Raw genomic sequence first — 23,953 nt, 5'->3', positions numbered from 1 at the left:
CTGTCCAGGAGTATAGAGAATAATTGTACCAAGTTTCGTTAAAATCCGTCCAGTAGTTTTTGTTTCTATAACGAACATACAGACAGACAAAAATTTTACTGATTGCATTTTTGGCATCAGTATCGATCACTAATCACCCCTTGATGGTTATTTTGGAAATATACATATTTCATGTATAATTGACCTCTACAGATTTATTATAAGTAGGTACCTACTAGATTAGGAGTGGCTATCAAAGGTCAATGAACTACCACTATCTTTTTTTAAAATAATATTGCTGTATTTTTTTTTTAAATATTACTTACCAATATTCTCATTCCCCTCGAAGTAATCAGAAAACTTAGGATCGAACCACGACCTCTCGGTGATGAGGACGCCTTTACTGGTGGAGCTATTGGGAAGCGACGGCTTCACATCTATGGGCTTAACGTAGTTTGCAAAGAATTCTCTTGGAAAAAAGTTTTACCTATATTAAACTTCCAGCTTCCGTTTTCCCCACCTCTTACTAAATGGGGGTCTTCAAGTCTGGAGTGAATAGGTATCTTCTAGACAGCGCGTTTCACCACAGGCTGCATCATCGCTTACAATCCGGCGTGATTGCAGCTAAGCTCACTGCTGAGCTCGAGTCTCCTCTCAGAATGAGAGGGGTTAGGCCAATAGTCCACCACGCTGGCCCAATGCGGATTGGCACACTTCACACACGCAGAGAATTAAGAAAATTCTCTGGTATGCCGGTTTCCTATGTTATTCCTTCACCATTTGAGACACGTGATATTTAATTTCTTAAAATGCACACAACTGAAAAGTTGGAGGTCCCAGATTGGATTCGAACCCGCACCCTCCGGAATCGGAGGCAGATGTCATATCTACTGGGCTATCACTGCTCAGCTAAGCGCTTGCTTATAAAAAAAAAACTGTTGAGACCTCCGTGGCGCAGTGGTATGCGCGGTGGATTTACAAGACTGAGGTGCTGAGTTCGATTCCCGGCTGGGCCGTTTAAGGTTTTCTCAATTGGTCTAAGTCTGGCTGGTGGAAGGCTTCGGCCGTAGCTAGTTACCACCCTACCGGCAAAGGCGTACCGCCAAGCGATTTAGCGTTGTCGTGTAGAAACCGAAAGGTGTGTGGATTTTCATCCTCCTCCTAACAAGCTAGCCCGCTTCCATCTTGGATTGCATCATCACTTGCCATCAGGTGAGATTCTAGTCAAGGGCTAACATGTAAAGAATAAAAAAAGAGTATCACTATTTCTATTTCGCCGTTGACAAATTTATGAGTTATCGGTCATTATCATTCATTTATAAACGTATTTGTATATTCTAGGGGTCGAGGTTTATCGATCTCGATAAGAATGTTTATGTCACCCTCAAGATAAGAATACCTAACAACATTTCGTTTAATTTTTATTTATTAGAATTGGATTCATTATAGAAGATGGACAAGTACTTTGAAGGCAAAAGGTTTCTCGTAACTGGAGGATGTCAAGGTAAGCACTTTTATAGCCTTATGGGGTTTGGAGCTTATAAAAAAACCGACTTCAAAACCTAAAACGTACCCACTAAACTAAGAAGCGACTAAAAACACTATAATATTATTATGTTCTACCTGCTGATCAGTATGGCGGTGCTAAGCCGGTGATGTATTAATTCAAGCCATGCAAGAGTATCATAAAGATTTACCTACGTTTTACAGACAGCGCTGTATCATGTGGTCCTACCAGAAACAGCTTAGGACTTGCAAGGTCCCTGTGTAGGCAAAATTGAGAACTGTACCTACAGTTTTAACTGTAAAATTTATTGAAATAATTCTATTGTACACAAGGCTGCGCAGTATATGAATACATTAAATACTAGCGCCCGCAACTTCGTCTGCCCTTAGACCTCTTTAATCCAGCCCTTACAGTAATATCGCTGTAAAAATTGAGTAACTTCTTTCGTTTTCCCAACATTTCCCTTCACTGTTCTGCTCCTATTGATCGTAGCGTGATGAAAAGTATACTATACCTGCCCAGGAGTATGAAGAATAATTTGTATAAAGTTTCATTAAAATCCATCGAGTAGTTTTTATATCGAACATACAAACAGACGAAAATTTATTGATTGCATTTTTCACATCAGTATCGATCACTAATCACCCCTTGATAGTTATTTTAGAAATATATTTCAAGTACAGAATTGACCTCTCTACAGATTTATTATACCTATAGATTGTCTATGGAATATGCATTGCAGGTATGGGAAAAGGAACCGTTCTAGAGTTGTGGCGACTCGGTGCAGATGTGGTAGCTCTTTCACACCAAGCTGAAAACTTGGCGAAGTTAAAGAGCGAATACCCCTCAATAGAAACGGCATGTGTCGACCTCTCGGATTGGCACGCCACCCGGGAAGTGGTAGACTCCCTGGGACTGTTCCACGGCTTAGTGAATTGTGCCGGGGTAGTGTTTCCGGAATCTCTATTAGAATGTACACTAGAGGCAATTGATCAGTAAGTATATTTACAACTAGTTCGTCCAACGTTCAACTTAAATCCAGCCCTTACGTATCGCTGTAAAAATGGAGTAACTTCTGCCGTTTTCCCAACATTTCCCTTCACTGCTCTGCTCCTATTGATCGTAGCGTGATGAAAAATATACTATAACCTGCCCAGGAGTATGAAGAATAATAGACTTAATAGGAGATCAATGCAGCTTCCCTACAATAGTTCGAACCCCTTTAACTAAAAATAAAGAAATATTTTTATTTTTCAGAACTATGAATGTTAATGTAAAAGGCATAATCAATGTCACTCAAATATTAGCCAATAAAATGATAAAAAATAATATAAAAGGATCTATAGTAAACATATCATCTCAAACATCGAAGGTAAGACAAATTAACGGTTATTTGTACAGTATTAATTAGGTAGATAAGTTTAATTATCCCTCCAAACTATTTATTTCAAGCCCAGTACATAGATATGTACCTATAGGTATTTACTAATCAGATATCTATGTTTTTATAATAACGATGCTTCCGTTGTTCTGTGTGCTTAGCGGGAGTTTTTAATATTTTCATGCTACTATCGCGATAACGTAAACGTGAATTTATATGAAATTTAAACAGTTGTGTACCTAGTAGTGCCACTAGATGGCGCTGTTTCAATTCCTTAGTTTACGTTACCGCGATCGTCACAGTATCAAACTGCCACTAGGCCCTCTGTTAACATTGAAGGCAGTGATGCACTTCTAGAAATGCCATTATTTTCAGGCAGCAATTAAAGATCATGTAGCGTATGCCGCTTCTAAAGGAGCCGTAGACTCCATGACCCAAGTCATGGCGCTGGAATTAGGCCCGCATGGAATAAGGGTCAACGCAGTAAACCCAACGGTCGTTATGACAGAACTCGGCCGACGAGTGTGGTCAGAACCCAGCAAATCACAATATATGCTTTCTAAAATACCTTTAGGACGGTAAGTAATTTTTTCGAACATTAGCAACTACCCTCATATTTTATAACTAGCGGACGCTCGCGACTTCGTCCACCCTTAGACCTCTTTAATCCAGCCCTCGCTGTAAAAATGGAGACTACTCCCGTTTTCCCAACATTTCCCTTCGCTGCTCTGCTGCTATTGATCGTAGCGTGATGAAAAGTAGGTATACTATTTATAACCTAACCCACGGAAACCGTCAAAACGTGTACAAAAAAGTGTATTTTCTTTTTTTCTTCTTTTTTCATAACTACATAAGTAAATCATTTCAGATTTGCTGAGGTCCAAGAAGTCGTAAATGCGATTGTATTTCTTCTGAGCAATAAAGCAAGTATGATCAACGCCGTCCACCTCCCAGTGGACGGAGGATTTCTCGCTACATAATAAACAAATCATACGACAAATGGGTTTCATTTTATTTAGTTTATTGTGCCAAAGGAATCATACATACTGGACGTAGAAAACAATGCAAGCATAATGAATTTTCTGTTACAAAGCATATCTTTAATATGCTAAGCTACACTGGGCCAGCATTTACAATAAGCTAGTTGACTCACTTCAAATTTAATATAAAAATAATAATTTCGTATAGTACATGGAATAAGGGTCCGAAATATATCGATATCAATTAATAAAAATTAAGGATTTCTTACAAGACTTAATTTAAAAGTCACGTATTTTCGAATTTTTCAAACGTACAAAACGCTGTCGTCCATTTTGTGACGTCACAATGTTAGGTACTTGATGTACTAAACGTCAATACTAATATTTTTGTCAAACGCTACATTTGGTAAAGAATCCATTAATGTGACGTCATGAAACAGTTTAAATATATACCACCATGGCCGACAGCGTTTTGGCTCGTATTGTCAAAAAAATATTTTAAAATTAAACTTTTCATGTAATCACGTCTCAAAAAAAAACATGATATATTTTTTTAATCTAATAGAACGCTAATGATCAATTTAAGACCATTTAAAAAAAAGTGTCAACTAGCCCATTACACAGATTGCAATAAAAAAACACGATCACATAACGAGTAAAACATCGTTGAGATACAAGAACTATTTATGTTTTTACATATATTAGTTTTATCATTATACACATATTGGAGGGAACACACTTCCCTTTGCCTTAAATTTAGAATTTATAAATCCATTAAAAGCTTTGACCTAATTCCTTTATACTACAACTACCGATCCGTTCCCCCCTTGCGTATTAGGGCGCCTTCACACTATTCCGGTGCTAGGTTGCGATAATCAGTTTGTTTTAGTAAATGTGCATTAATATATGAAAAAGGAATTCATTTTACAATCAACACATTGTTGGATATTATTGCGTGGATAAACATTGACTATGTAAACGATTTGTGTTAGCGCTTGGTAAAAAACTAATAAACTTGGTTAATACACTTTCACGGATTAGCTAGGTTATTGAAACAGTCCGACCGAAACCGAATATTCGGCCGTGGCTTCAGTTTTAGTTAGTCAAGTATAAAATTATTAAATAAAAGCAAAATGTTACTGGTACTGTAATTTTTACTGATTTTTTAAATACTAAGTATTGGTAATATGAAATCTTATTAATTCTTTTTTTCGTATTTGTACTTAGAAAAATAAAAAAAATCAGTTCAATTAAAACATAACCTCTAAAGAATGTTCATGTTGAGCGATAACGCACTGACTAAGTTTTGTTGCTACGTACAGAGCTATCTGCCAAAGCTTTCCCACGACATACGAAGTTAGGCGAGCGTGCAAGACTACTTCCGAAATCAGTTTCGGTTTCGGCAAAAGTTTCGGCCTATGTTGGCCGAAACCGAAACTGTCGCCGAAACTAGATTTTTGGCCGAAACCGAAATTGAACTTTCGGTCGGACACTAGTAATTGATAGTTTTCCGCTGACCTAGTCACTAAGTTGGTCTTTATTAACAACCTTTTAAAATACACATCACAACTGAGAAATGTCATAGGCCTACTGTATGACATCCACGAAGCATTGTCAGTAGGCACCGGATTCATTTGTTACATAGAATTTCAATATCGTATTAGTCAACTAACACGTCAAAGTTCGTGAATTAGCCTGCTTGGGCGCGCAACCTAGCACAGATCTAGTGGAAAGCCACCCTTAGGTTCGGATGCTCAATATTTTTTCGTACCGATACATCGTCTATTAGCAGATCCGATACACGATAATATCTCGTTGATTGATATCGACATTCAAAATACCGTATGAATATAATATAATTTTGGACATATAGATATAAACATGACCGATGCTGATTCACAAAGCACAAGCAATTTACAAATATGAATCTGGAAAATCTTACGTTTGTACAGAAAATAAAATAAATATTTAATACATTTACGATTGTTTAAAAACCTTAGAACATTATTAATAATTACGCCGTACCTTTGACATCTACATTGACACTATTAAAACGGTAGAACTTAATTATTACAATGCTAGGCTTACAATACAATTCGTTTTTCATACGATATTTTGTGAAAGTATATCGAGTCACATCGATGCATATCGGTTTTGAAATGTATCGAATTGATATATGTATTATAAAATCCATATTCTAATAAATATCTATAATTATCCGACATCATTAGTGTCAAGACCACTGATGTCTAAGACCACATTCAGATGCTCATCGGTATTATGCATTATCGACGTTTCAGCTACGAAAAGTATATGAATAAAGAGGCAATCAATATTTATTATTAGAATGACAATAGGCAAAAAAATATATCGCTTTAATACTACAACAGTTACGTAATTATTTCCATATCTAGGATAGATATTGTAAAAAAACAGTGTACCTGACTTACCTAAGTAAAACTTACTACTTAGACATCAGTGTTACGATTAATATTTACAAAATTAAGTCCGATAAAGTCCTTCGGTCGGTCTGAGCGGACGCTTAACTAAGGACACCGTTTGGTAGCGTTCATTGAAATGCATCGCACATCACTCACTGTGTCACTGTTGCACGCACTATGGCCATTCTTCATGACGATGCACTGGAACACTCAGACGCCGGTAGACTTAAATTCGTTCACACCCAGCGCATATCTCACGGGATTTATAAAACTAACTTGTCTAACATTAACATGTCTATAAGTATTAGTAACACAATATCAATAAAGTAAATAGGCGCCGGCAGGAATATATTCAGTGAGGTACATTTATGAATAAAATGTAATTTTCATCTCAACACCTTAGAAAGCCTCTCTTTGTCTCGATATTGTGGAAAATAATTAGAATTGCGAATGTCTTAAAGCAAGGTAGAAAATACGCAATCAAACTTTGTTTATTTTGCATACTTACAATTATTTCTATTTTTACCGCAATTTAGTGATGAGACATACTACTTTAGTATATGAAATTGGTATTTTATGCTGTTAACACCTATAAATTTACAGAAAACTGTTACAGGACAAAAATTTGATAAATCTGCTTCATAGTGACTACAATAAAACAAAATATTCGTTGCTTTTTCCTTTCTGAAAGGATACATTTGCACCTTCCTGCCGACGCCCACAGTAAAGTATACTTGGGTAGGCATTATTAGCATATTAACATTCCAATATACCGTATTCTTTCATGTTAACAGTTAATAGTTATGCCAACACTACATTGGCACTCAAGTATCAAAATATCAATGGTCATACAAATATGATATTTCTCTTGTAATAAAACTCAAATGTTGATTAATGTTTATTACAGAACCACTTTCAAGACCAAATTAGCTGGGTATTTTTTTAAGCAGGACTATTTGATAGGTGCAAAAATATTACCCAATATTAGAACACTGTCATCATTCATTCGTCCTTTGTTACTACATTATGAAATACTCAATTTATAAAGACTTTCATGTTGTCATGTTTTAGATTTAAATGTTGAGCAACACATCCAATCCAATAGGGTATATAATATGCATGTGATTTGTTTCATAAGGCATATTTAGTTATACTGTTTTAATATGGTATGTATTCATATATCATACTCCATAATTCTTTTTTAATTTACTCAGTTTAAATTATTAAAAAAGTCATATAATAGCGTAACGTTCGCTATTGGCCCGTTCTAAAAGTGACGTAATTTTCCACTATAATAAGTCCAGGTACCCACCAATAGAAAAGTGAAATTGTTGGCATTTGTGACGTCATAGCCCTCAGTCGCTCAGCGCACTAAAATGGCGGTATTTTAAATGCTTTAATGTTTTATACTGGGATTTTACTTGTACCATTTAAATCATAAATTTCATCAACAATTTATTATTAAATTTCAATCAACTAAATATTTAAAAAAAACAAGCATGTTCCCTATTCTATGGTAAAATGCTGTAGCAAAGTGGTTCTGTTTTAGGGACGTAAAATAAAATGAAATTCTAAAAATACTGTTGACTAAACTTACAGTTACAAGGAAGTCGAAAGTGTCAGGCATATTCGAACTTCGAGAGAAGTATACCCTCGATATTATTGAGTTGAATTCGCAAGTACAACATTTTCGATGAACAAGGTTTAGTAAAAAATAACTAAATATAACATGGACTTCGTTTTAAAAACTAAAACCTTATGGAATACCCTAACATCGGAACATTAGTCCCAAGATATCAATACAATCCTTTAACAAAATACTAGTTTAAATATAATATTAATATTTACATGAAATTGAACCTAATTCTCAGTCATATTAGAGACGGATGGTCCAACGGAGTCCACACGCACACGACCAACAACGATAACGACATTTATGCTATACACAAATTATATTGCAGTTCATTAAATGCAAATATTGTTAAAAACATGAATATTTATTTATGAATATGATTTGTTCGTTTTGGAGTAAGCCTATCAGTAAATAAGACACATTGAATTTTTTTTGCACAGATCGAAAGCTTGAATTCATTTTAGATTATACAAATTCAGTAATTAATACTAAAATTCGTCTTCAGCTGTAATATGTGATCAATACTATAAGGAGTCTAGATTTTTATTTTATTCACCGCTTATCTTCAATACAATGTACAATCAGTTTCAAATTACCTATGTATGCATAATGTATATATTTAAATTATATAAATACATAGTTGTCAAATATAATAAACGTGTTAGTTACTTTTAGTACAATATAATACATATAGTCTTTACACAGTACAAAACAAAGTCGCTTCGCGCGTTTGTACGCTTAGATTTTTTCAACTGCGCAAAAGATTTAAATACGATTTTCAACAATAGTGTCTCGAGAAGATTTATACGTGTAGTATAGTAAAAATGACATGGTTTACGGTTTCCATGCGGTCAAAGTCTGCTTGTATTTTAGAAAGCACAACCCAACGTAGTCATAGTAATAGTGAAACCTGTTTTTATCTGGTAAATTCAGACGTAAATGTAAGGGGTGTTATAAGTTTCACGTCTTTATACATTAGGCATTATATACAAAGCCGTGGTTAATAGTATAAGATAATTATACACCGTGCTAGTTTCACCGTCTGTAAGCCGCCCCGACGGTTATTAGTTCAATACAAGAAATCCCCTATCAATATTAAAAATTACCTCTAGCAAACTCACACGCTAGCGAAAAAACATTTTTTAATTTATTAAAACAAATTAAACATCCGTTTAGTTCTGTTTCGAAGGTATGAAGTCATTGAACTTTGACCTAGTTTAGGCTAAAGTGAATGACCTCAAAGGGACCGACGAGCCTCACAGCGGCGAATAAGTAGGTGTTGAAAAATACAGGATATTTTAAAATAATCGATTTTAGAAAATTTGTTACAATCGTGACTCCTTGAATTGTACTTTGTTTTTTTTTTTTTTACAATAACACTAATGGATAATATACATTGGGTACATTATTTGGGATTCCGGTTTAAGACGAAGAAAACTTCACGGTGTATAAATATATGTCAAAATTGATATCAAAGATATCTTAAAAGGACACAAGTTTGAACACTCATTATTTTATAGAGTTTCTTTTTTTTTGTGATAATTCGTTTAGAACTCTTATTAGAATTGTTGACAAAATAGATATATTATTTTGAGATAAAATGATACATCAATATCGCTTACACTGAACTTGCAAAACAATATCTACTGTATGCGGAGTTTTAATTATTTAGAATCCACCTTTTTAATTGATACTTGTTTACTAGACGTTTGTTATAATATGGAAGAGATAGCACAGATCAATTATTTTTTTCTGAATTTTACTGAACTAATGTATTTTAACCACTTGAGGATGAGCTAGCCTTTCTGTGTGTCAAGTTTATACATTATGTATTTTTAATGTATTTAAATTAATTTAACATTTAGACCTTTCTTAATTATATTATTTAGTTTCTTGAAAATATTACATTTTGTAATTAAATCTTGCACAAATTATTATTATTAGTATTTTGTAAACTAAGGTAATAAATATGTATTAAAGTGCAAAATTCTGTCTTATAACACAACTAAACGATTTGGTTATTCGCATGAGATCAAAGTTATTTAAGCTGGGCACACATATGCGAACTGCAACAATAATATTTAAAAAAAAAAACATATACAACCAACTACAAATTGTATACCAATTAATAATAATGTGAATGCTTAAAAATGGATAAAACTCCAACTAACATTAAAATAGTTTTGCCATCAGCAAATATATGTTGCAATTTATAACTCATGTTATTAAAAAAATATTGTAATAAATTTTATAGTAAGTAGGTAGGATCGAACTGAGATATTTAATACCCTACTTTATGTGTGTAATATTAGTGAATTTAACAGTCAACATATGTATACCCAGCTTTACAGCACACGGACAGAACGTTTGTATTAGAAACGTGTTATATACGGTCATATAGAGGATTTATAAGTTCGCATTGTCTTCCACCAAAACCGAACCAATAACTACTTCTGTATGAAAATCTATAAATTCTAACTCAGAACTAACTATTTCATTTCATCAGATTTTCTTACCTAATTAAAAACTATGGCAGTGGCTGGACGTTTTGAACTGACGATATGCTGAATCGAGGATTTTTTAGCAATCTACACTACCATGTTTTAAATACCATAAACAATAAAAAAACAATGGAAATTTGTGTCAAAAAAACAATGGTCTTTATTATTATTTAGCTCAAGACCGAAATCATATTTAAAATTGTTTATTTGGAGAAATGACCTTTAATTTGTATTAGGTCGAACATACATTTAAAACTTTCACGAAATATGTATATATTAATACATATTGATGTAAATAATATAAGGACCCCAAAACCATGTCAACATGTTATGAGGAAATTAGCACAAAAAATACCACTACTTATAAAAGCTTAGGCATAAAACAGATAATTTTGTTTATTTAAAATTTTTAGTAGTTTACATTAAAAAGATTTTATCGATTTACACTAAAATAATGTCAATATAATTTATGTAAAATTAAAATAATTTAATCAATCGAAAGATATAAAATAAAATCCACTGTCACTCGTGTTAGTTCAAGTTTTTATACAGCAATCATTGAGGCTGAATTATGGAAGACAATCAATACAAATTCATATTATTTTTATTATTATTGCACGTGAACCACCCAACAATACGAAATAAAAAATGGTTACTAAAGTGAGCAGATTTATAATATCAATATAATAGACAAAAACATGTTAGTACATTTGTTGGCACAAAAAATATATACGAGGCATCGGGTTTCACTCGACATATTTCAATATATATTTTTATACAGCATTGTATACAGAAAGCCGGATTTTGTCAAATAAATGCATTTGTCAAATGTATATTTCAAACAGCGCGAACGTCCACGGACACAATAGAACCTCCTCTAACCGACACTGCAATTAGACACGAGACAAATCGACAAATACACACACACGCTACAACTGTTCACATATTCAAGTTACACTTAACATCTAACATACAACTGAGCATGAAGTACAACGGATGCGCTACGCTCAAGGAATCACATCGCAACGAGACCGAGTCTCCCACTCGTCGATTTGCCTAAAAATAATTTACAATATATATGAACGTTTAACATGAATGCGTACAAAATTGATTCTCCTTAGTTTAAACACTTGAACATTCATCGGGCGACGTCCGCTCGCGTCGAATGTCGGCGAAGGAATGAGCGGGTGGCGCGGCGGGCGGCGGCGGCGCGCGCGGGGCGCTCCCCGCCCCCTCACCGCCACTCCGAGATGGCCGCCACCGCGGCGCTGGGCTGCGCCGTGGCGGCCGGCGCCGCTGCAGCGATACAACCGTACTCAGCTTAGTGACAGGGCAATGGTAACATCGTGCATATAGTCGCCACATCTCAGACTAATTAGATAAAGACCTGCCTCGCAAAACATTGATCTTTTTCTGTCAAAGTATATGATCAACGATCTTATGCGATCATAAACACTGTCTCTATAGAATCGATGTTTCATAGTTTACAATCGTGTCCGTCGGTTAAAAACCTCCATAAAAATACCTTTTTGTGTAGTTAAATGGTGTAAAAAACGAACAAAAACTGCTAGTTTAGTATAAGATATGTGTGAAATCTAAGCTCGTTTTCCTTACAAAATGGCAGAGAATTTAGTTCGTGAATTTGGGTGCTATAATAGTCCTTATGTATTTAGTCTGAGCGCCACATAGATGGCCTAGTGGTACCCTTCTATCATTACCAGCTTATTTTTAACCCCCACGCAAAAAGAAGTTAGAAAGGAGATAGTCCATTTCAGGTCCACTCTTGTACCCCGTATCATTAAAATTAAAATAAGGATCTTATTAAAATTTATTAAAGTGAATAAATGTAACTAAATAAAAAGAAATAAATAAAATTAAAACCCAAGTTTTTGAGTTTTATCAAGATGGTGCCCTTAAAGCAACTATGACATGACAATTGACAGCAAACGTCAAATCGATTACTGTATTGAAAACGTCATCAATCTGCCATTATTACCCGTATCATCAGTGTTGCATTTCTTGGGATAATGAATATTATTTCGAAAGAATTAAAGTAAATTCGTAGATTTGTATAATCAAAAATAGTTTAAAAAAATATTTTCTTTTATTTCCGCCAGGGTACAATGACTATCTATCTATTCCTCTGTCCTATATCTCCTTGCATTTATGTTTAATGATTGTAATAATTAACGTCTGTTGGTAGACCAAATAAAGAGAAATAAAAAACTTAAAGAGGTGTTAAGGGACCGAATGGAACGAAGTTCGCTATAGCTACCATCGCTATCGTCAGGGGTTCTTTTGAGTTTAGAGGGCCTTTTGAGGTCGGAGGGCCTTGTGTCGGAGGGGTCTTTTGGGATCGGGGACCTTATGTCAGGGAGTCTTTTGTGTTCGGGGGCCTTTTGGGGTCGGGGGGCTTTATGGGGACGGGGGCTTTAAGAGGTCGGGGGGCCTTTTTAGGACCCTGGAGCTCACTAGCTGGATTCAGGTTACGGCTTACAACTATAGCAAAAACATTACCCTCCTTTTAAAATTAAGACCAAAAGTTGTAACGACACTTTTTACCCGACTGCTTAGTCGGGTAAAAAGTGTCGTTACAACTTTTGGTCTTAATTTTTTCCGTCGAGCCCCCTTTTGCAACGCGCGATAAGGAACTTCGTTCTAAAAATACACTACCTATACAAAATATACTATATAAGTATTTCCATAGAGACACTATGTTGATCCAAAGTATCCATTGAATACCTTGTTTATATAATTGGATACACAGTATTTCAATTGCCTTGTTATTAAGAATTATATTATATGAATACAACACATTCATCTTACATAATCATATCACTATCAGATATATTCTTATTTTATTTATTGCTTTTTTACAAAAAAAAAAATCCGACTTTAAAGTCACTACAAAATTACTTTGTATAACCAAGTATTTTGAAGTTGGTTTGTTTTTTGTTTGTTTGTTTATATATTTGTCGTATCGTGTTCATGATCCAGCCGCCAACTTCGTTGCCGATGATTGCTCTGTAAATTGATGCTTCTATTGAAGTATAAACTTTGTAAATGTGCCTTTTACATAAAAACAATTAATTTGAACAAGTGACGACTTCATATTTAATAATTGAATTAATTTAATGAGATATATGTATGACATTTTGTACATGTGTATATATACGATTGTGCATGAGAATATAGCAAATAGTTCATCGCGTTGTTTAACTTTGGTTGAATTGGCCATAATTAATCAATGATTAAATCAAAAAATTACTTTTAATGGTAAGTACGCAAATTAAGTAGAATGTTTATCAGCATTACTATGAAGTTTAAAATTTTCTCAACCGCCAATATTGTGGATAACTCAACAAAAATTTAACTAAAAATTGTCTGTCAGTATGATTTCAGAAGCTTTTTTTGGATACAACATGATCCAAAAACATTAAAAATAAAAATATTTTACATTTTCTTTATAGTTATAATTGCCGCAGCAGATGGCACACCCGATGGTAAGTGGTAAACCATCGTGTATAAACAGAGCAACACTTTGTAGGGTGAGCAAGGGAGAAAGGAAACAAGTCTCACTGTGTCATAGCACAGCAGATTATGATAACTGGTGTCACTTCTCTGGATGAGCTCTGTCGGTGTTTTTAGACATTGGCATGCAAATAGAGAAGTACTCACGGCTAGTTTCTTCCTGTTCTTGATTTTGATCGGGTCGCCTGAGCGTGCGGTCGAGCGGTGGAAACGAGCCGCGCGGCAGTCCTGCAATTATATTTATTACTAACATTAGTAAAAGGATATAGTACATTACTGCAGCGGCCGGCAAGAGAGGCATTGATGGACGAACGTGTCAATGTGGGCCGAGGCGAAGCCAAAATAATGCTCAAAGGAGATGATCCATTTCAGCTCCACTCTTGTACCCCGTATCATTAAAAATTAAAAAATAAAAGGATTTTTTAAAATTTAAATAAGTGTAACTAATTAAAAAGAAATAAATAAAATTAAAACCCAAGTTTTTGAGTTAAAGTAACTATAACATGACAATTGACAGCAAACGACAAATCGACTACTGCATTGAAAACGTCATCAATCCGCCATTATTACCTTTAAAGAGTTGCATTTCTTGGGAGAGAATGAATTTATTTAAAGTGGACATGTACCGGCTTCTATGATGATGATAGACTGGGTGGTACTCGAAGTTCTAACAAGTAAAGTGTCAAGACAATGAGGGTATCTCACCAAACTTGAGCATGTTCCAGTCGAACACGTAGTCGTAGGTGAAGCCCTGTCTGTACAGCAGCATGCGGAACAGCTGACGCAGGTGCCCGTAGTCCGGTCGGTGCTCGAAGTGCTAACATGTGAAGTGTCAAGACAATGAGGGTATCTCACCAAACTTGAGCATGTTCCAGTCGAACACGTAGTCGTAGGTGAAGCCCTGTCTGTACAGCAGCATGCGGAACAGCTGACGCAGGTGCCCGTAGTCCGGTCGTTGCTCGAAGTGCTAACATGTGAAGTGTCAAGACAATGAGGGTATCTCACCAAACTTGAGCATGTTCCAGTCGAACACGTAGTCGTAAGTGAAGCCCTGTCTGTACAGCAGCATGCGGAACAGCTGACGCAGGTGCCCGTAGTCCGGTCGGTGCTCGAAGTGCTAACATGTGAAGTGTCAAGACAATGAGGGTATCTCACCAAACTTGAGCATGTTCCAATCGAACACGTAGTCATAGGTGAAGCCCTGTCTGTACAGCAGCATGCGGAACAGCTGACGCAGGTGCCCGTAGTCCGGTCGGTGCTCGAAGTGCTAACATGTGAAGTGTCAAGACAATGAGGGTATCTCACCAAACTTGAGCATGTTCCAGTCGAACACGTAGTCGTAGGTGAAGCCCTGTCTGTACAGCAGCATGCGGAACAGCTGACGCAGGTGCCCGTAGTCCGGTCGGTGCTCGAAGTGCTAACATGTGAAGTGTCAAGACAATGAGGGTATCTCACCAAACTTGAGCATGTTCCAATCGAACACGTAGTCATAGGTGAAGCCCTGTCTGTACAGCAGCATGCGGAACAGCTGACGCAGGTGCCCGTAGTCCGGTCGGTCTTCGAAGCGCAATCGTCGACAGTATTTCAGGTACAGCTGGAACTCGATCGGGTGATTCTGGAACAAAATTATACATTGACACTATAACATAACATAGATATTTATTTATGACAATGCTGCTCAAATTCTGTATGTGATATTCCATTTTCCAGACACATACTTAAAATTAAATCTTCTAAAAATAGTCAGGCAAATTTACAAAAGTTTTATTGCAAACCTCTAATTAGGAACTTCATTGTAAGTGTCGGGGGGCCTTTTGGGTTTCGGGGTCTTTTGGGGTCGGGGGTCTTTTGGGGTCGGGGATCTTATGTGGTCGGGGGTCTTTTGGGGCCGGGAGTCTTTTGGGGTGGGGGGGCTTTTAGGGGTCGGAGCCTCTTTTGGAGTTCACCAGCTGGCTCCAGGTCACGGCTTACAACTATAGCATAAACCATTCTTACGCAATCGGGTAAAAAGTGTCGTTACAACTTTTTGGTCTTAATTTTTTTCTGTCCCCTTTCGCAACACGCGATAAGGAACTCGTTCCAATATCAAAATTTAGTTGCATGAATGACACTCACTTTGCACAGCTCGTCAAACGGTGTGGACAGTTTCTTCTCCGATATTCTCTCGTACTTCTGCCGTTTGGTGGCCGCCTTCAGCCCCTGCCACGGCAGGCTGCCGCGGTTGAAGTACATGAGCACGTAGCCCAGCGACTCCAGGTCGTCGCGCCGGGACTGCTCTATGCCTAAGTGGGTGTTGATTGATGCATATCTTGCTGTGCCTGAAAATTACATAGTACACTTCATTAACAGAAGAATCATTGATTTATTTATATACTAGCGAGTTTGTCCGCCTTTAGACCTCTTTAATCCAGCCTTAACAGTAGTATCGCTGTAAAAATGGAGTCACTTCTCCCGTTTTTCCAACATATCCCTTCACTGCTCTGCTCCTATTGATCATAGTGTTATGAAAAGTATACTATAACCTGCCCAGGAGTATGAAGAATAATTTGTAACAAGTTTCGTCAAAATCCGTTGAATAGTTTTTGTTTCTATAACAAGCATACAGACAGACAGACGAAAATTTTACTGATTGCATTTTTGGAATCAGTATTGATCACTAATCACTTGCTGATACTTATTTTGGAATATTTTTTTTTTTTCAAAATTAACCTCTCTACAGATTTAATAATTTACTGAGAACAAGCAAAATAAACTTATAGCACTTATGAAAAGTTAAGTCTGCATCTCTACTGTTGGTTTGTACTATGGTTCATCATGTCCTGGATTCATTGAGTCCTTGAAACAAAGTGATGGAGAAAGATAATACAAATATAACAAATACATACCAGTCAGATTTTTGTTTTCTCTGTATGGGATATGTTGATTGGTGCGTCCATCTTTGTACTTCTTGGCTAGTCCAAAATCTATAATGTATACTAAGTTTCCCCTTTTGCCGAGGCCCATTAAAAAGTTGTCTGGCTTAATATCTCTGTAAAGATAAAAGATGAGATTAATAAAACTTGTATTTTTTATTCTAGATATAGATAGTTTGACGTTTGACCATGACACACTTGCCTAGAAGCGCCTATTCATTGTAAAGATAAAAAATACATAAAAAAATCTTTAAAGTTAATAATAATCTTTTAAGTCTTTAAGCTTTAGACAAACTAACAAAAATATTTGCCTGAATAATAAAATATCACTATAATATAAATCATACTGATTAACAGTTGCTTAGTTGATTATATTTTGTGCTATTCAAGCATTGTGGCTGCTGGGAGGCTTGGGAGGGAGACAAAGACGTCCCGCCAAGCGATTTAGCGTTCCAGTACGACGTCGTGTAGAAACCGAAACGGGTGTGGATTTCATCCTGCTCCTAACAAGTTAGCCCGATTCCATCTTAGATTGCATCATCACTTACATCAGGTGAGATTGTAGTGGGCTAACTTGTAAAGAATAAAAAAAAACTCAATTTTGGTTTACTAAAAATTTTCTTTGTCGACTATTAATTTATGTACATGATATGTAATAATATTAATATTGTTACAGTGAATGTAATGTAAATGTTACAAAATATAGATAGACTTTGTATTTTTTTAGATTAATTAATTGATTAGAATCTCAACTTTCCAAGAATGAGTTAGTGATTTTTACTTTGAAGAAATTGTGTTTTTTAGTATTAAATTTTTTTATTGACAAAATCAATTGTTAAGGAATTTCTTTTATCTTTATCTATCTATTCATAGATAATAATCTTTGATTTCATAATGATTAATAATTGATAGTGCATCTAGAAGAACTAGATATTCTTAATACAAATTTGATTGTGTATTTATTACACTTTCATACAATATCTACTTAAATAATCATGATATTTTGCATATCATGAATCAAGGAAAAATTCATTTTCCAAAGTATACCAAAGTATACAAAACATATAAATGTGAGGTAAGATACTGGTAAAAGCAAGTCTATGAACAGGCAAGTTTTAGTATTGAAGATTAAACGCTATTTAGATGAATTTGTTCTAAAATCACTTTTAGGCATGAGAACAATCAAAGATATCTATGAATGGATAGATAAAGGTAAAAGAAATTCCTTAACAATTGATTTTGTCAATAAAAAAATTAATACAAAAAAAGTAATTTCTTCAAAGTAAAAATCAAAATCTCATTCTTGGAAAGTTGACATATTCTAATCAATTCTTAAAAAAGTACAAAGCCTATCTATATTTTGTAACTATTACATTACATTCACTGTAACAATATTGATATTATTACTACAGCATGTCATGTACATTGTACATAAATTAATAGTCAACAAAGATATTTATTCGTAAACCAAAATTGAGTAGCACAAAATATAATCAACTATAACAAACATACATATCATAGTATAAACACATTAAATGAATGCATTAGATAATAAATAAACAAGATTTATAATGAAAGTCTAAGGATGGTCATGTTGCTGATAAGGTTACTTTACTGCAGTTTCATTATCACTGTGACCTTATAAAATGACCTGCATTAATAAACATGAAACGCCCTGACCATTATTCAGAGTATTATATATATTTAAATGCCAAAATGTCTTCATTTTCTTCTCCTTTCAAAAGCCCATTTTTTTTGCAAAAAACTCAGTTCAGTTGTTAAAATGCTTTAGACTTCAATAGAGAGGTCCTCAGTTTTATTTCATTTCAGGGTCAATTGACCCTAACTGGGCCTGCACGAGCACTATGAATCTATGGATTGCTTTTGTCTGTCTTTGTGTTATTGTAATAATTTTCTTGTCTAAATTCAATACCAAGTCTCTAAATCTATATTTTGTTTGTCAGCTACTCGTCTTGCAAGTAAATGAACAACCATATTAAAGTAACCTTCCGTTCTTGGCGACCGCGACCGGGTCGCATGACCCACCGTTTCAATATGAATCTATATGGAGCTCTAAACAAAGCACGACAAACTGTTTAGTATGATTTCATATTGAGCACTAAAAAAAGGCAGTCGCGCGACGCGGTTTCGGGCTTTGTTTAATGCTCCATATAAATTCATACTAAGCAGTGGGTCATGCGACCAGGTCGCGGTCGCAGGACGCGGTCGCCAAGAACGGAATGCTACCTATAGACTGTTGTCACTTAACTTACAGTATCTTACTGTATAGCAGAACTTTGCAGTTTCACCTGTAACTATGTTTTTGATTTGAAATAATTTTTCAAATTGGTCCAGTAGTTTTGAGCTTTATAGTCATTACAAACAACAATACAAATCTTTCCTATAGTATTATTTAGTCAGACCGGTGATAGCCCAGTGGAAATGACCTCTGCCTCTGATTATCACATGTCTCAAATGGTGAAGAAAAAACATTGTGAGGAAACCTGCATGGAGAGTGCACCAGAGAATTTTCTTAATTCTCTGATATGCAGGGCTTTGAACCAGCGTGGTGGACTATTGACCTAAACCCTTTCAGTCTGAGAGGAGAGTTGAGCTCAGCGGTGAGCAGAATACGGGTTGATAATGATGAATGATGATGATAAAAAAAATTAAAATCATAGAAATGCAAGTATTTACCTATGAATGAAGTTCTTATAGTGTATGTGCTCAATGCGTGTGATGAGCTGGTCTGCTAGAAGGAGCACAGTCTTGAGGGAGAAACGACGGGAACAGAAGTTGAACAGATCTTCCAACGAAGGGCCCAGCAGCTCCATGACCATGACATTGTAGTCTCCCTCTGAGCCACACCATTTTATAGCAGGAATGCCAACTGGAATTAAAAGATTCTTTCTTATCAAACTATAAAAATTCAAAAGGATAGTTATTAAAAACTAATAGAGATGGTTTAGTTACAAAACTAAAATATGCACTGCATGTTTATTGTATTATAACTTATTAATGAGCCGTGATATCCTAGTGGATAAGACCTCTGCCTCTGATTCCAAAGGGTGCTAGTTCCAGTCTAGTCCGGGGCATGCACCTCCAACTTTTCAGTTGTGTGCATTTTAAGAAATAAAATATCACGTGTCTCAAAAGGTGAAGGAAAACATTGTGAGGAAACCTGCGTACTAGAGAATTTTCCCAATTCTCTCTGTGTGTTAAGTCTGCCAAACCGCATTGGGCCAGCATAGTAGACTATCGGCCTGACCCCTCTCATTCTGACAGGAGAGCTCTCAAGCTCAGCAGTGAGCCGAATATGGGTTGATAATGATGATGATGAATTTATTAATGTGTGATAGGATTAACTTCTTTTGAGTTTAAAAGTAAGTAATAGAGTTTAGAATTTTTTTTAATCAATAAAGCTCCAATAGCTGGTTCTATAATTTATTGTTTCATAATTGGATAAATTTAGATTGTATTCTCATGTTTCTTATTTAAAAATAATAAATATTTTGTTTGAGATGATATGAGTACTCAGTCACCTTGTTCTGCACTCACTTCCCTAAAGACTAGCAATTTAATGTTTAATAGTGTATATCAAACGGTTGCCATGAAGCTGTCTGATGATATATTAAAAAAATTTATAGAATTTATACTTTTTTTTTTTTTTGATTTCTGGGTTTATCTGCGATCAGTAAGAACTATAAGCAGATATGTTCTATGATAATTTCATATATATAATAATACATAAAGAATTTATACTTGGACAATAGATAGATCTCTGAAACTAGCCCTTGTAGCCAAGTAGCAAGTCTATTCTATTTCTACGATCGCAAACGCTTCGAAAACTAGAAAAATATATGGGAATGTCAGATCTTGATCACATGACCTGTCGATAGCAAACGTCATTCCCATACATTTTTCTAGTTTTCGAAGCATTTGCGATCGTAGAAAGAGAATCGACATGCCACTTGGCTACAAGGGCAGCTATCCTTAAGTGTGGGGGCTAATGGCAGCAAAGTGTAAACTTTAACATTGGATATCATACTTCAACTTCATCAAATTTTGCATCTACTAAATCATTAAGATTTGGCCACACAGGTTTTTGCTCTATTAACTTGTACAACTCCACAATGTATAAAGTAAAGTAAAATAGCATTACCATTTATAATATTAACATAATGGCATAAAAATGCAAATTACTAATCTAATGAAATGTTATTTATTTGGGTAATATTATAATAAGTTACTGCTTTAAACATTTGAAATTTTTATTTTAATACATCTTGTGTTTGCTCATGTTAAATTATAATATCACTTACCATCAGATGAAATTGGAGCAAAGTATATAATTTGATAGAGAATCAACCATTTAACATGGATAAAATCTATACCAATAATATAAAGATGAAGAGTTTGTTTGATTGAACACACTAATCTCAGGAACTACTGGTCCAATTTGAAAAATTCTTTCAGTGTTAGATAGCTCATTTATCGAGGAAGGCTATAGGCTGTATATTAGCCCCATATACCTACGGGAACTAGAACCAAGCGGGTGAAACCGCGCGGCGTCAGCTAGTGACCAAATATAACTATGACAGTGTGACTACTACACAATTTTTTTTCTACTACACTAAATTTGTTTGGATATGAGTATCCAGATTGAACCCAAAAAGATATATAATCACATGACAACAAATATAAAAATTAACATACTTAAGAAACACAAACCAAATATAGAGTATAAATTTGTAGCTATAGCTCAAAAAGGATTAATTACAAATAAAAGACAAATTACCTTCAACAAGCTCAATATCAAATTTGTCTAGTAAGCCCTATTCAATCTTAGGTTCTGCACCTGATTGGACTTTTTTAACATGAACAACATTATAAAATCCCAGTGGATGTCTCTATTTTGAGATCTAGACCATACTTTTTCCTTTTATCCAAGCAAACTAAGCAAATGGTACTTGCAGAGCTTACTGTGCCATGGGAGACCAACATTCCGAAGGATAACACAGTATAAAAGTGAATAAATATTAGGACCTAACATCTGTAGAAGTAGGTGCGAGAGGTTTGCCATCAAAATCTCTCTATAACTTGCTCAAAGACCTTGGCCTCTCTAGAACTGTAGCATGTTCTATTTTAGAACAAGTATCCAAAGCTGCTCTAATAGGATCTTACCAAATTTGACTAGGCAGGGAAAACAACACAAGCAGAGAATGGGAGTGTTAATTGTTTTTTTTTAAAGAATATTTGCCTATATTTGTATAATATGACCAATATTCCCATTCTCCTCCAACAAGTCGGGAAAGACTGTGCTAGGAGTGGGTACGACAATAGACCAACGTTTCAAGCTAATTGATATAATTTTTTTGTAACAATAAACCAACTGCAGCAACATATAGTATGTAAATACAACAAGTGACATCATCATCATCATCATTATCAACCCATATTCGGCACACTGCTGAGCTTGAGTCGCCCCTCAGAATGAGCGTGGTTAGGCCAATAGGCCACCACGCTGGCCCAATGCGGATTGGCAGACTTCACACACACAGAGAATTATACAAGCCATGATAGCCCAGTGGATATGACCTCTGCTTCAGATTTCAGAGGGTGTAAGTTTGAATCCAGCCTGGGGCATGGGGGACCTCCAACTTTTCAGTTTTATGCATTTTAAGAAATTAAATATCATGTGTCTCAAACGGTGAAGGAAAAACATCATGAGGAAACCTGCATACCAGAGAACAATATACACTAACTTATCATAAAATGTATATTAAATCAGAATATCTATTTCTTTTCAGAGCATCTGTTGCTGGGTGGGTGCTGTGTAAATATTTTGCAAAACTATGTACAATTTAAATTTTGCCCTTTAAAAGCTCTCACAGAGTTCTGTGACATTTATGTTACAGACATCCAATAGTGGAATATAAACGCAATAAGCAATATATTTGATTTACTTACCACCCCCTTGCATAAGTTTATAAAATTTACTCTCTATGTGCAACTGTGGGTGTCTTGTCCTTTTGCATTCTAACTTAATGGCTACCTCTTTCCTTGTTACTATGTGGGTTCCTGGAATAGAGAGGAAATATATTTTTCTCATTAAAATCTCACAGATAAATGAACAAAAATGAAGCAATTATGAAGCATGGACCTTGTCCTAGGACAACAGATTTTCTATAACTATAACTAAATGATGATCGTACATATTGAATATATATAGCATCAAAACAAAAAAGAATATGATTCAATGGTTAATTAAATATATGACTCATTTGAACTATTGTCTTCAATACGTTTAATAAAGAATTCCACAACTAATTAAGCTTTACGCTCGCCCTTTTCTATGACCATGACTTCATGGTTAATATATTTTTTAAGGAAATTGATTTCATTGCAAAGCAAGCGATTTTATTATTATTATTATTAAAACATTTTTAGCATATACAAAATTCGCTTTGTTAATTACATTCAAATGGTTAAAAGTTACATTAGTTTAACTGGAATAAGTCACATGTTATCATAATTATAAACAATAGTTTATTTATTACTAAGGTTAAATCAATGATGATAAGCGTATTCAAGTTGTAGAGATTATTGCTTCGAATTATGAAGCATAAACCATGATAGAACCTGCAACTATTTCCAAACAAAAAAAATGCAGCTGGCCTACTATAGCAACCATCTTTCTTTGTTTACAAAGATTTCTAATCTCCCTTACCCAAATAAATGTCTCCAAAGGATCCAGAGCCAATTTTACGACCTAATCTGTATTTATTACCAACGCGCAGCTCCATTTTGAAATTTTGCATGATAAAATTACTTTAATATCACTGACGACCGAATCATTACAGGACGGCCATATTTGCGATAGACGCAGAATCTTGGTAAAAACTGAACTTTTTACTTTGGAAAAAATATAACAAATATTATCTTGGCCACAATATTTTTTGTTGTTTACTCTCGGAAATCTGAAATAAACGACAACTTTCTCTTACAAAATATTATTTAACAAATTCTCTTTTACACACACGCATTTAGGATTTTTTGTAACCTCCTAATCAATCTTGTTCATTCTT

At 35.0% G+C, this 23,953-nt stretch overlaps 2 protein-coding genes across 3 annotated transcripts; one reads left to right on the top strand and one right to left on the bottom strand.

Moving 5' to 3' along the window:
* Positions 1–1,264: 1,264 nt before the first annotated feature.
* LOC112054533 (L-xylulose reductase-like) lies at positions 1,265–3,867 on the top strand. Its single transcript, XM_052884127.1, has 5 exons — positions 1,265–1,483; positions 2,229–2,481; positions 2,744–2,858; positions 3,243–3,445; positions 3,736–3,867. Exons 1-5 carry the CDS (start codon positions 1,432–1,434, stop codon positions 3,845–3,847), a joined length of 735 nt encoding a protein of 244 aa, XP_052740087.1. The 5' UTR covers positions 1,265–1,431; the 3' UTR covers positions 3,848–3,867.
* A 4-nt stretch (positions 3,868–3,871) lies between these two features.
* Positions 3,872–23,953, bottom strand: LOC112054532 (casein kinase I). Of its 2 annotated transcripts, none has more exons than XM_052884126.1 (8): positions 23,596–23,953; positions 22,836–22,946; positions 19,563–19,755; positions 16,839–16,981; positions 16,069–16,271; positions 15,109–15,568; positions 14,101–14,181; positions 3,872–11,718 (listed from the first exon to the last, which is right to left on the bottom strand). In XM_052884126.1, exons 1-6 carry the CDS (start codon positions 23,684–23,686, stop codon positions 15,386–15,388), a joined length of 924 nt encoding a protein of 307 aa, XP_052740086.1. In that variant the 5' UTR covers positions 23,687–23,953; the 3' UTR covers positions 3,872–11,718; positions 14,101–14,181; positions 15,109–15,385. The 2 variants fall into 2 exon arrangements, with proteins under 2 accessions (XP_052740086.1, XP_052740085.1); XM_052884125.1 differs by lacking the exon at positions 3,872–11,718 and adding an exon at positions 13,239–13,446.

Source organism: Bicyclus anynana, chromosome 11 (genome assembly GCF_947172395.1).
Source record: "Bicyclus anynana chromosome 11, ilBicAnyn1.1, whole genome shotgun sequence".
NCBI classification, from domain to species: Eukaryota; Metazoa; Arthropoda; class Insecta; order Lepidoptera; family Nymphalidae; genus Bicyclus; species Bicyclus anynana.
The sequence above is the reverse complement of the archived record's forward strand: the minus strand, read 5'-3'. Positions and strand labels throughout refer to the sequence as shown.

What these genes read in the sequence shown, in the direction of transcription:
- LOC112054532 (XM_052884126.1), bottom strand. Translation starts at nt 23,686, where the DNA reads ATGCAAAATTTCAAAATGGAGCTGCGCGTTGGTAATAAATACAGATTA. An exon ending in CTTTGGAGACATTTATTTGG is followed by an intron (nt 22,947 to 23,595) that starts GTAAGGGAGATT and finishes TCTCTATTCCAG; the next exon opens with GAACCCACATAGTAACAAGG. An exon ending in AGAAAACAAAAATCTGACTG is followed by an intron (nt 16,272 to 16,838) that starts GTATGTATTTGT and finishes TGTAATTTTCAG; the next exon opens with GCACAGCAAGATATGCATCA.
- LOC112054533 (XM_052884127.1), top strand. Translation starts at nt 1,432, where the DNA reads ATGGACAAGTACTTTGAAGGCAAAAGGTTTCTCGTAACTGGAGGATGT. An exon ending in ACACTAGAGGCAATTGATCA is followed by an intron (nt 2,482 to 2,743) that starts GTAAGTATATTT and finishes TTTATTTTTCAG; the next exon opens with AACTATGAATGTTAATGTAA. An exon ending in TCTAAAATACCTTTAGGACG is followed by an intron (nt 3,446 to 3,735) that starts GTAAGTAATTTT and finishes AAATCATTTCAG; the next exon opens with ATTTGCTGAGGTCCAAGAAG.